We start from the raw sequence: 14,047 nt of genomic DNA on the forward strand, positions 1-14,047 counted from the left end.
TGAATGGAGGACTGCATGGCCCACTCAAGTCCCTAGGATGCCTTGCTCCACACTAAGCCATGCAGAAAACTGACAGCATATGACTATAGAGAAGAAAGGTGAATGGAAGACTATCAGGTTGAACAAAGAGTCCACCATCTTTGTGTTTGTGGTGCATTAGTGCAAAAATATCTGACTGAAAACTTGAGTCAAGCATAGTTGCCCAAACAGAGAGAGCTATAGCTCTGGCTGACCCATTCCTTTCGCTTCCATCTCTGCCTGAATCCCCCACCCAGGATTTGAGCATCCAGCTGTGCGACATACAAAGCCATTGACCTCCTAAACAATCACCACAATCACTACTGTAATTGCTTTCGGCGGAGATCTCCAGTCCTGGATTTTATATTGTCTGCTGCCAACAAACTGGGCCCCGCCCCTGTGCCCAATGAGGAGAAGTCCAGGATACCTTCAGCTTGATGGTTCTCAGTCTTCACTGTAGTTTAAAAACATCAGAAGGTTTAATAAAAATCCTGGATATGTGACCCTGTTTTAAAATACACACACACACACACACACACACACACACACACACACACACCATACACACACACACCATACACACACACACCATACACACACACCATACACACACACACACACACACACACACACACACACACACACACACGTACACTGATGCTCCACCTTGACTTATGTAATTGGCCTATGGTAGGGCCTGGTCCTTGGAGGCTTTTAAAAGCTCTTGCAAGTATTTCTTCTTTGCAGCCAGAACCAAGTCCCAGTGCTGGAGTTCCTGCTGGACTCAGGTAGAACAAGTGAATTTTCATAATCTGTACTCTGTGGGAGATGTGATTGCTGACCCCATCAGACGGAGCTAGGTCCAAGGCTGACTTGATGAGGACAATTTGTTTCTGATGTGTCTTTATCTCAGGGCCCAGCCCTCCTGTGGCTGATACAGTAAAAGTATCCTAGCCACAGTGTAAATGGCAAATAGTGGTATAATGCACTGCTTTTCCAGCTAGTCTGAACCTTCAGGGGCTTAATACAAAGCAATTCCTGATTGAAGGATTCACAGGCTTTATGGCAAGGCAAGGCCCATAGAGGAGGTCATTTAAAATGCCCCCAAACCTAGTATATCCCTCAGAGCTCATTTTCAGTAAATAGCAACCCTGATTCTCCTATGGACTTCTCTTTTTCTCACTTCCCATGTCTAACCCATCAGTATATGATCTTGATTCAGTCTTCAAAGTATTTCCAGAATGTACTTACTTTGGTCATCTTCATTACCATCATCTCCCTAGCCCATGCCAGCATTCTATTTTAAGTGTCTCACTGCAATCACAAATACTGCATTAAGACACACCTAACTGGTCTTACCATTAACCTCCTACACTCTATTTTCCTCACAGCAGCCAGAGGCTCACACACACATAAAAACCTGTCTACTTAAAACTCATGAGTGGAATGAATTCCAGAGTCCTCATCATGACTTCCAAGGCCCTACACGACTCAGCTCTCAGCTGTTTCTTAGAGCACACTCCCTCTGGTCCCCATTCTATCACTGTATTCCAGGTACAGGGGTTTCCTATACACCTCAATCCTATGCCTGCCCTACGGACTTTATCATTATTTTTGTCCAGAAGCTTCACTCTCCAGGTAGCCTCATTAGCATTATTTTCTTTTGGGTCCATGATAGTCACTCCCTAACTATAATATGTAAACACTTCCTCCTCCCCTAAAACATGTTTGTGTATGTGTGTGTACATATGTGGTTGTAACCAATACATAGGTCCCCAAAGGAATTGAAACCAATGTCTTGAAGAGATACTCACACCCATGTTCCCTGTAGAATTGTTGACAATACTCAAGATATGGAATCAATCTAAGAGACTATAGACAGAGGAATATGCAAAGGAAATATGGTACCTACATACAACAGAATATTATTATGGTTCTAAAAGAAGGAAACTGTCAGATGACCCGAGGGTCAGTCTCCAGCATTGCAAGGAGAATCAAAATCAAATTCTGTCATTTGTTACATGGATGAACCTGGAGGACATTGTGTTACACGAAATAAGCAAGGCACAGAAAGATTAAAAACCTCATGATCTCATTGATAAATGAAATCCAAAAGCAGCAGAGTTACAAAAGCAAAGTGGAATTGTGGTTACCAAAAGCTGGGGGCAAGAAGAGTGGGTGGGTGGGTGGGGAGATGCTGTTCAGAGAACAAAGTGTTGTGGGTGTTTTTCTTTTTAAGATTTATTTATCTTATGTATATGAGTACACTGTAACTGTCTTCAGACACACCAGAAGAGGGCATTAGATCCCATTACAGATGGTTGTGAGCCACCATGTAGTTGCTGGGATTTGAACTCAGGACCTCTGGAAGAGCAGTCAGTGCTCTTAACCGCTGAGCCATCTCTCCGGCTCCAAAGTGTTGTTTAGATAGGTGGAATACATTACTTTTTAGATCTGCTGCAAAGACATTTTACTAGTTAATAATAATGCAATTGGAGTTTTCAAAACTGCTAAAATATAATCCTACTGAGTCCATCCTTGTCATTCTCTTGTGTAGTCCTTTACCATGTTTTTCTTTTCTTACAGTAGTTCCCCCCCCACCTGCCCTGATCTGCAGGGATATTCCAAGACCTCATGCATAGTACTGATATATATATATACATATGTGTGTAATATATATATATATATGTATATATATTAAGGTTTTATTTATAAATTAGGCATAGTAAGAGAACAACAACAATAAAATAATAAAATGAAATGATTAAAGAGCTAGGTGTGGCACACCCCTTTAATCTTAGCATTGGGAAGGCAGAGGCAGACTGATCTCTTTGGTCAAGTCCAGCCTGCTCTAAGGAGCTAGCTCCAGAACAGGTGGGGCCACAAAGAAAAACTATCTCGAAAAACAGGAAGAGAAAGAAAAAAAGAAAGGAAGGAAGGAAGGGAGGAAGGAAGGAAGAAAGAGGGAGGGACAGAGAGAGCAATTATAACAATGTACTATATAATAAAGTTTATTTTAAAATGCATTTATTTGTTTCTGGAATTTTTCATGTGTCATTCTTAAACTAAAGTTAATAATCAGTGATGAAACCACAAGTGAAACTGCAAGCTGGTCATGGTGGCACTTGCCTATAATCCCAGAATTTAGATAGTGGCGTTAGGAGGACCAGAAGTTCAAGGTCATCTTTGGCTACATTACGAGTTCGAGGCCTGTCTGGGCTACATGAGGCCCTGAATAAAAAAGTAAAATTACAGAAGAGAGTACTACTGTAGTTATGTGCTACAAAAAATATTTATTAACCCAACACAGTGCTGCACATTTGTAATTCTAGCACTTGGGAAGCTAAGACAAGAGTATCAATATTACAGGTTCAAGGCCAGCCTGGAATATATAGCAAGACTCTATCTAAAAAAAAAACCTTATTTTTAATAATTGTCTCTTTGTTCTTTATAAAATAGACATACCGAAATGCCATGGAATTTGGCCAGTTTTGCTCCTGTATCCCTCATTATCTAGAACACTGCCAGACATGCAGTAAACCAATGTTAAATTAATCAAATGCATAAATAAGTCCTCCTAAAGACAAGAGACTTCAGCATGACTCTTGCATTTCCTAAGTGCTAGGCTGTCTGCAGCTCAATGGAAGACTAGAATCAGAAGAACAGTTCCCTTGTTTTCCATAGGGGGGTTGGGCCCAGCATGCCCCCATAGATACCGAAATCTATGGATTCTCCAGTTCTTTATATATCTATATATTGGCATAGTATTTACATGGTACCTATACACGTCATCCCAAATACGTCAAGTCATTTCTAGATGACTTAAGATTCTGAATACACGGTGAACGCTACATGCATATAGTTGTTACACTGTGTTCTTTAAGAAATGGAGGCGAGAAAAATGTCTGTGCATGTTCCACGGAGACAGAGGGTTTGGTATTGTTGTTGTTTCATGTATTTTTAATCTGGGCTTGGTTGAACACACGGATGCAAAGCTGTGGGTAACAAAGGCTAACTGTAGTTTACAGTGTTTGCTAATCATGCTTCCTGCTGAATTTTCTGGAAAAGGTTTCAAGAATAAGAGAGCCTGACTGATTCTTTGGGCATTTCATGCAGAATTGAATCCACAAAGTGATGCAGCATTTGGAAGTAGAAAGCCAGGAGCACTGAGCTAAAGCCAGGGGCTCATCGCTCTATTCCTGAATAGTTCAGAAAGTATGGATGAGTCATTTTGGAGGGCTGGCCTTACTCTCACTCAGATCTCAAAAATATTATTTATAAGTCTTTTTTCTAGGGGCATACTTGTGAGACAATAAGATTATTTCTGGAGATCCTGTGGGACATTTGTATTCACATACAACGAAGTCTACTATTCAAGTCAATCTCATATTAAGAAAACTGAATATGTAAAATTTTAATGTATATGATTACTGAGGATTTTTTTTCAAACCACCTTAAGCTTAGAGAATTTATAATGGGATTCACTTTATCCAAATTCAATTCATGCCCAGCTTTTACACAACACACCAATCATACAGGGAGATAATTAGCACATTGCCTTGCACTTAACAGGTAATCAATACTTGTCTATTGACTCATTGATCAGTAAACCCAAATATCTCTGTACTGGTATATTATTTTTGTTGAGATAGTGTCTCACAGTGGTAGTTCAGGCTGGTCTCAAAATCACAATGTGCCGGCTCAGACTCCTGAGGTCTTGGGATTACAGGTGCGAACTACCAGATTCAGTTATATTGAAAGAGACATCTTAACTCTAATATTACATAGGAATTGAGAATTAACCAGTCCTTTGTTTTTTTCTAGTCCCCTAAATCTGCCTTCATCAGTGCTGCAAAGAAGGCCAAGCTGAGGTCCAATCCTGTGAAGGTCCGATTCTCTGAGCAGGTGGCAATTGGAGAAACAGATGCAGTAAGTGCTGTCTTGGCTTCCCTCCTCTCTCTTTGGCCAGAATCAACCTGGCTATTGAGTCTCAATCAGGGGCTTCTGGCAGTGGATGCTTTTATGAAAGGGTTGTAGCACAAGGATCCTGGTGCTCTGAGTGAGTGGGTACCGAGGAGAGAAGAGTGTGTGACATCCAGAGTGGATTGGGAGGGAGAAGGAAAAACAACATATTGATTCCTTCTGAATCTTCACGGTACTTAGAGAAATTTCCGTCCCTAGCACAATAGTGTACACTCAGGGCAAGTGTTCCATAAACATCTTTTGGCTGCTTGTCAGAAGCAGGGAGGAAGTAATGGTTTTGTGAAGACCCAGAGAACAAGTGGCTGGTGAAATTGAACTCTCTTCACATTTAAGTGGCCCTGCAATTCCACATCTTGACTGAAGAAGACTGTGCTGATGGGTAGCTGCCTAGCAGCAATGATACAGACTCTGCTTTAAGTCACTTTTCCCCCGGCACCAGAAGGGATCTAAAAGAAAGACCTGCTCCTTGCTACCGGCAACCTTTCTACAGTGTGAGAGTTACAGGGCCAAGTGGTATAGACTGAGACTATAGCAAATCTTCTGCTGTGTGATATCATCTCAAAAAGCAGCTAGGTCACCCCATGCCATGCAACTGCCAATCCAGGGATTCCTGGCTAGGCCACAGGTTTCTTGCTGTTCTTCAGGAATGCATGCAGTGAGCCCTACCCTAGCTAGATGTGCAGATGAGAAGAGGTAGGTGGAGAGCAGAAGTCAGTGTGTAGTGCAGTCATGAATTCTGATCAGGCAGAAATCTGCAGAATTTGGTGATGTCCTAGTGGGAGTAGAGATAAAAAGGCACTGGTGTGTTTTTGTAGGATGGGCTGGGCTGTCAGGAAGCCTGATCATTTATGTACTGAGACACAGCTGCAGTTGTGAGACATAACAGCAATCCCAGACTAAGCAGAGAAGTCAACAGGATGCCAGGCATTTTTGTAGTTCTCTGAGGTAGAGCCACCCGGAAAAAAGGAGCAAGAACACAGGTGTCTTCCATCTATTCCCTGCCTCTTTTCCCCAAACCCAGCTTACGCCTTCATGCATCCCTTTGCGAGGAAGACTAGGAAGTTCAAATGACGCCTCAAAGCCTGTCTAAATAATTAACACTTAGGATCCGATGTCAATCCCAAGAGAAACAGTTAAAGAGACCGTTAAATGGTTAAAGGACTGATGCTCAGAGAGAAGAGGGAACGGGACTGAGTCCCTGTGGCTCGGAGTGAAAGAGATCACAAGGTCCAACTCACCAGTGAGACTTTGGGGTCCTGAAGTGATGAAAATTCTGAGGACATAAGTGTTGAGTTTGCAGAATATGGACAGATGTATGTGATCCCACCTCTAAATCACAGTCAAGGTCAGGACACACAATGCCCTGCCGTCCTTTACCTCTTTTCTCTTCTGTGGCTCTTCCTTCTTCTTCCTACCAGCCTTCAAGTTCCATACCTCACAGGCCACAGGCAGATTGAAAAGCTATCTCCAATTCAACCAGAATAGCAACTGAGTGCCTCAGGGCAGCTAGAACCTACCCAGAGTTCACCTATCTCTCGGACAGGCCCCAAGCTTGCTTTGAGACTCTTTGTCTAGGAGAGAAAACACATCCATCTTCCAACCCTCTCAGTTGCTGCCTGTGTGGACCATAGCAGTCTGTTCAGACCTGGAGAGACCAAGTCCAGGTGACTCCAGCCTGCCCCATCGTCCCCTTCCCCTTTTGTTCCAAGGCTTTATTAAGCAGCCAGAACAAAAATAAATCCTGTGGGCGTTCCTTGCCAACTCTATTTTTAAGCAAAATCAATTAAGTAATTATCTGAGTCCGAACCAGTGTGCTAAATAAAACTTGCTACTGCTGAGCTTCATCAGCCTGGGGAGCCTGGGCCTCTGGGCCTGGCAGGAGTGGGGCGCCTTAGGAGCAGCAAGGCCTGGACATCATCATCATCACACCTTTCCAAGTTGACATCCATGACTTTCCTCCTTGATTGGATCCCATCCAACTTGCCTCCTAGCTCCCCATCACTGTCAGCCACACCCAAGTTCAGGAATTGCATCTCTGATGCTTTGTCCACAACAGCTGCTGGTTCTGAACTTTCCTACTCAGACTTCTCTGATAATCTATGTCATCCAAAACTCAGAACACAATTGGCCTTGCACAGTAGCCTTACCCTCCTTATACCAGGCACTTTGTTTGAGGTTCATAATGTTCATATATGACATGGAATAGCAGCAAGAATTCAAGTTGGACTCTATCTATCTACTTATCTATCTCTATCTATCTATCTATCTATCTATCTATCTATCTATCTGAGACAGGGTCTCACTTTGTAGCCCTGGCTGTCCCAGAATTCTTTCTGTAGACCAGGCTGACCTCTAACTCATAGAGATCTATCAGCCTATACCTCTCCAATGTTGGGACTAAGGATGTATGCCACCCACCAGGACCATCTTAGGACTCTTAACTTTCCTGCATCTCTCTGGATGTTTAGCATGAGCTAAGTGTACAATAGAGGCCCCGTGCCTTCCACTGAGTTAAAGACTGTGGCCACCTATACACTGCAATTACCCATAAAACAGATGATGCTGGCCCAGGAAATGTGTGCATCCTCCTTGTGAGTCTACTCAAGTAAGCATATAGTAAGAGCCTACTGTTCATTCATTTAGCAGTCACTTATTTAACACTATGTGCCAGGCATGCTATTCGTTGTTGGCACCATAACGATGACTAGATGTGGTGGTCTTTCTGCTCTGAATTTATTGTTTGATTCTAAATGACAGATCTTCTAAATATTGTTAAAAGCTAGGCATAGTGATGCTTGTTTGTAGTCCTAGTATTCAGAGGGGGAAAAAGAAACCAGCCTGGTAGCAAATAGTTTTATCTTAGTACTTGGGAGTTAGAAAAAAAGAGAGTTGTGAGTTGGTGGCTAGCCCGGGCAACATTGGAAGACCCTGTGACACTCACAAAAAATGTGTGTGTTGCTGGGCATTGGTGGCACACACCTTTCATCCCAACACTTGGGAGGCAGAGGCAGACAGATCTCTGTGAGTTTGAGGCCACCCTGGTCTACAGAGTGAGTTCCAGGACAGTCAGGGCTACACAGAGAAAACACTACCTTGAAAAAACAAAAAAGGAGGTGTGTGTGTGTGTGTATGTGTATGTGTATGTGTATGTGTATGTGTATGTGTATGTGTATGTGTATGTGTGGGTGTGTGTGTGGGTGAGAGAGAGAGAGAGAGAGAGAGAGAGAGAGAGACTAAGAAAGGAGTATATAGGTTACTATAGAAAAACATGGGAAGACTAGATTCACAGTTTTATAAAACACCCATTTGTGCTTGCCAGGAAGAGAAAGAAGACAGGAAAAAATGGCCATTATTTAATTGATTGTTTGTTAATTGAGAAATTCGCATTCACTATTTATAAATGAACCCCCATTTCCAGGAACACTTCCGCTAAGGAATTCTCAGTCGTTCAAAAATGAGCTTGGCCAGTGAGTGCTTTGGAACCAGGATCAATGCAGCCCACTTTCAAAGGCTTTTGGAAGTGTTTCAGAGTATTTTTGGTTATCACAATGATTTTTGTGCGTGTATGATATGAGCACTTAGCGTCTCAGTGTAGGAGACACTGAGAGCCCTGAAGCTAGTAAGGCAGTCCCTGAATGACGAACTGTCAGATATGGGGAAATGGAAGAAGTGCGGTTTCTAGCAATGGTGACACATGAAGCCAGAGAATCAGACAGGATCCAGATCTAAAAACGGCCTAAAGAACCAGGCCTGGCGATATACACGTTTAATCTCGGCACTGGAGAAGCAGAGGCAGGTAGATCTCTGTGAGTTCTGGCTAGCCTGCTCCACTCAGTGAGTTCCAGACTGGGGCTACTTAATAAGAACCTGTCTCCAAAAGGCAGAAAAGAAAGAAAAGGACCCAAAGAAGCTAGCAAAGTGGTTCAATGGTAGAGTGTTTGCCTAGCATAGAGGCTTTGAACACCATCGCAAGCATCAGAGAATGTTAGAAGAAAAGCAAAGGATGGGTGTGTGAGGGCTTGGTAGGGAAAAATGTCTGGAGATAGACTGGGGTGTATGAAGTGGTCTCCAAAGAAAACCCTCCATGAGTAATCCACACTATGTATGATGGTCTCTACTGATCCAGAGCTTCAGTAGAATGCAAATATACCATGCTAGAAAAAAAGAGGAATGGTTTTGGATAAGGCTCAGCATCTTGGGGATTTTGTTCTTGTCTGTACATAGCATTATTATTGATCTGGTCCTTCCTCTGTCTCTTCTCATACCCTTTTGGCCCCCTACCTCCATCACCTTCTTTCCTTTCCTTTTTACAATCCCCCTGTCTTCCTCCCGCTTTCCTATGTATCCATAGAAAATGATGAAGAAGGAAGCTCTCCTCCTCATCCCCAATGTCCTGAAGGTTTTCCTAGAAAATGGGCAGATCAAGTCATTCACATTTGATGGCCGGACCACTGTTAAGGTACATAAGGAATCCCTTTACCTGGGGTACCTGTTTGTCTGTGTTCCTCTGAGATGGCCCACAATGGCTTCACTGCTGGAACAGGATTGCTTTTGATCTCTCTATGCTCTGGAGTGCACGGCTGCACAAGCATAATCCTCAGATGAGGCTGGTAGTGGGTAATTGCATGGCCAGCTGTGGGCTAATTATTGTAAAAATGTGTGTGCCCGCACACGCGCAAGTGCGTGCACATGAATGCACATCTGCTGGTCAACTACTTTATGTTCATACACCGGGTCCTTCAGGACTCTTAGGAGCTAAGCAATAGGAAGATCATTAAGCCATTTATAAAGCCAAAGTGATTTATATTGATACAATAACACCTACACAAGTTTACACAGAGAAATAAACAAATGTGATCTCTTGGGAGATTAGCTTACCCATGTCTTGCTTTTTAAATAACAACCAAATCTTGGGCACTGAAGCAAGATTTGAGAAGTCCAGTCACAGCCCTTTGGCTATTCTTTTCACAGGAAGAGCAATTACTGAACTGTGATTCTTAACAGCTCAGCCAGGCGTCAAAAAGTCCTAGCGATTCTCAGTCCTGAAGAGTAGAGGCGGTGATATGTTTTACCCGAGGTTAACTCTGCACTGGGATGTAAATATCTATCCCTGATTTTTCTGGACTCTTGCCAGAAGGAGAACACCATTGCAAGAATGAATGTTCTTCTGCAACCAAGGCTGCCCACATTGCTGGGCAGGAAACTTACCTTTTCCACGGTTGTCCTGTAGTTCCTTCCATGCAAGGATCAAGATGACACTACAAGTAAAGTATACCATCAAGTATGGTGACACAGGCCTGTAAGCCTAGTACTCAGGAGGTTAAATCTGGAGAATTACAGGTTCTACATCAGCCTGTGCTACAAGGGGAGATCCTTTTGGAAGGAAATAAGAGAGAGGGGAGAGGGAACAATCTTAGCCAGAAAACTCTTGTTTGGAGGAATGATCAGGTGCTTGAATGGCCTTACCAGTATTTTCTACCAGAGTTTACTGATCATTCTTATATCGGTTTGAGGAATAGCTAAGTCTGTTTTGGGGTCATCCCATGATGTATCATGCTACTGGCACTTAGTATCTCAAGGTCAGAGGTGCTAAGTGTCCTTCAGAGAACAGAACAGTTCCTGAATGATTAATTGCCCTGCCCAAAGTTTCTTTGAAAGACTTAGACCTATGTAGGGATCTCTAAGGAGCCTAAGTAAGACCCAAATGTACTCCTTAGGAAGCTATGACTTGGTCTCTTGGTTATGAACATCTTAAGTTATGAAAGGAAACATTGAAACATAAATAGGCCATCCAGGTACCAGAATCTCCCTTGGTGTTCATTCAAGGTTACTATACCCATTGTCAATTTGTCAATACCTTAAGTACACTGACCAACCTTTCTTAGTCATAGAGCTCAGAGCACTCCTTACCTCACAATGCTACTACATTTGTGGCATCTAGGCAGTGCCAACCTTTGTCACTCAGTCTTACTTTGAACTTCAGCAAAAGTGCATGGCTATTCATTAGAACTTTGACCGTCTTCCAAGCCACTTGTCCTGAAGAAGAGCCTGGATGAAATGACAGTCTGGTATGGTGGCAGTTACTCATTTAACACCAGTTGACAATCACTGGCTTGGCTGTCCACAATCTCAATGCAACTTAACTGCAAAGAAAATCGCATCTGTCTATGCCAGGGTTCTAGTAACACTTGAGCCTCTGTAACTACATGAATAGCACAAAGAAATCCTCTCAAGTACCCAGCACTTTGCAGCCCTCTGTTCAAATGACTGAGCATCTCACACAGAAGGGATGCTTTGGCAGCTCTGGCCATCAGAGAGCTCTGAACTCCCAAGCCTGCTTCCCTCCAGCCTTTGGGGATTGAGACACGCTGACTGTGTAAACGTACACACTGCAGTGTGTATGCTGAAGCCACAGCAAATAGATGGCAAGAGCCTCAAAACTGACATTTGAGCAGCCCCCATGAATACGCTCTCAGACGCCCTAGTATTAAAAGTAGGGCAGCAGAGCAGACGGAGCCCAAAAGTAGTCAGATCTATGACTGTGCTCCAGACACGTGACATTGTTCCTCTTTGTGGACACATTTTTCAAGTTGCTAAATTGATCGTCTATAAAAGCTAGCTATGGCCCAAAATGAACATTTTGCCAGTAGCTCAAGTCATTTGATTTAGATTATGAATCTGGAAATAGTATACTTTTTAATCACAGAAATGTAGCTTTGGCTTTTGCTCATTCCTAAGCATTGACAAATGAACTCAAATGGACATTCTGACCTAAGAGAGGTGAGTGGAGAACCAACACAGTGCCAGCCCCCCCCCCCCCATAAGCATTCAGGAAATGATTTATCTAATAGAGAGGAGAGAGTGGGAAGATGGAGAGATGAGGGTACCGAAGGAGGAAGGAAGCAGCCTTTATTTACCATATGTCAGGATGGGGGGATTCAGGAACACATACTTGCCCTTCCTGAACTTTTGGTGCTCCTCAGGGCCCAGGCCACTGTGTAACATGAAGCCATTTACTAGTCCCATAACTCAGTGGCTGGGCCACCACAAAAGCTTCTGCAGGACTATTGTGCTTCATCTCCAATATTTCCTCATTTATTCTTTCCTTTGAGTGACTTAGAATCAGAAAAGATCCCCTCCTCAAGACTCTTTTCCTTCTACAGGATGTGATGGCGACTCTGCAGGACCGTCTCTCCCTGAGGTACATTGAGCATTTTGCTCTTGTGCTTGAGTATACCGGGCCAGAACAGAACCACAAGTTCCTGATTCTCCAGGACAAGCAGCCCCTGGCTTATGTAAGTCACCCTTTTATTCTAGCATCTATGGCACTGCTTATCTGGAAAATTTATCATGATGGAGTTAGCCGGCTCCCAGAAGTCATAGTTCCAATCTGAGGGGGAGGCATGTATGTATACGTATATGTGGATATGTGTGTATGAGTGTGTATGTGTGTGTGCATATGTATGTATGTGCATGTGTGTATGTATATTTGTGTATGCATGTGTGTATGTATGTGCCTATATATATATGTGTGTATATATGTATTTATGTGTGTATGTGTTCTTCTATGAATGGAACCAAAGGACTTATACATCACTCTTCCTCTGAGCCACAAACTAGCCTCACCTGAGAGAGTTACTATCCATCTCCAGAGAGCCCTGATGCCCTTTGTGACCCGACAAAGGCATTTGTCTTGGTCTCTATTGGCCACTGTCCTTTTTCCGAGAAATACTGCCTGCTAGACCCTTCTGATTCCTAATAAGAAACTTGGCCTCTTAGATGAGGGTTGTGAGATAGAAAGGTCAGAATTAGAATCAAATGGTAATTAGGAATGGACTGCATAGTATCAAGAACAGGTGGCCTCCATCATCTTCCAAAGTAGAAGAGAAAAAAATTATCTCATCCCCCTAGCTACACTGTATGGGAAAAGACTGTTGAAATCTGGGATTGCACCTATAGCAAACCACCAGGAAACATCACAGAGGTGAGCAGGGCCAGTCAGTATGCTGTGGTAGGGTGGGAAAGAGCAGAAGGGGGCAAATTAGGAAGATATAGATATACCATTTAGAAAGTGTAGAAGACAAACAAAACTCATAAACTTAGCCCAGCACGATAGCACACTTGAGAAAGTAGGCAGGATCATCTGGAGTCAGCCTAGGCTCTACCTACAGTAGCCTGAACTACAAAAAGAAGAAACAAGGCTGGGATGCAGCTCGTTGGTGGAATGAGCATGTACCAGACCCTATTGATCTTCCTGTTGTTGGGTATGGTGACACATACCTTAAGCTCAACCCTTGGGTAGAGGCAGGAGGATGAGAAATTCAAGGTCATCCTTGACTAGACATTGAGTTTAAGCGAAAGGCATGCCTGGCATACATGAGATCCTGTCTCAAGACAAAGAAGACAGAGACACACAGAAAAAGAATGCATTTTTCCAAAGAAATATTCGGCTTTACTAGAAAGCTGAAGCACCTCCTATCATACCCAATAAATAATCCTCTGAGCCAAATTGGCTTCCTGTTCCAAATGGGATTTCACATTTCTTAATTATGAAAATTTGTATATAAACACTATATATGGAATATAGTATAATGGACTATATCATCCTTCTCCAGGTTCAACAATTACCAGTGTGTTGACAGCAGGTTTCATCTGTATCTCCGAATGTGGTTTTCACTCTTTGAACTTTCTAGAAACCAAATAGTCTGTTAGACACTAAGCATATCTGCAGGAGGAAGTTGATAAATTCTCAGGAGCCTTCTCTTCCTACCTCTCATCTTGGCACTTAGACTCAGTTCTTTTTTAGGGGCACTGAGACAACAGGCTCTTGCCCAAACTGCCCTCAAACTTGTGATGATCCTCACCAGTGGGATTGTAGGCATGGGCTACCACATCGACCCCATTCTTGATAAAGTCCATGTGCTAAATAAATGATTAAAAAAATACTAGGCACAGCCAGGCATGGTAAAACACACCTTTAATTCTAGCACCTAGGAAACAGAGAAAGGGAGATCTCTATGAGTTCAAGGCCAGCCAATCTACATAG

General features: G+C 43.0%; 1 protein-coding gene across 3 annotated transcripts in view; it reads left to right on the top strand.

Moving 5' to 3' along the window:
• Frmpd3 (FERM and PDZ domain containing 3) overlaps positions 1-14,047 on the top strand; it is a 149,667-nt gene that overhangs the window by 95,934 nt on the left and 39,686 nt on the right. For all 3 annotated transcript variants that reach the window (XM_087601009.1, XM_087601011.1, XM_087601010.1), the window contains 3 exons: positions 4,843-4,947; positions 9,353-9,460; positions 12,165-12,296. In XM_087601009.1, coding sequence (XP_087457135.1) covers positions 4,843-4,947; positions 9,353-9,460; positions 12,165-12,296 — 345 coding nt within the window. The remainder of the gene's footprint in view (positions 1-4,842; positions 4,948-9,352; positions 9,461-12,164; positions 12,297-14,047) is intronic.

This window comes from Rattus norvegicus, chromosome X, assembly GCF_021556685.1.
Source record: "Rattus norvegicus strain SHRSP/BbbUtx chromosome X, alternate assembly SHRSP_T2T, whole genome shotgun sequence".
NCBI classification, from domain to species: domain Eukaryota; kingdom Metazoa; phylum Chordata; class Mammalia; order Rodentia; family Muridae; genus Rattus; species Rattus norvegicus.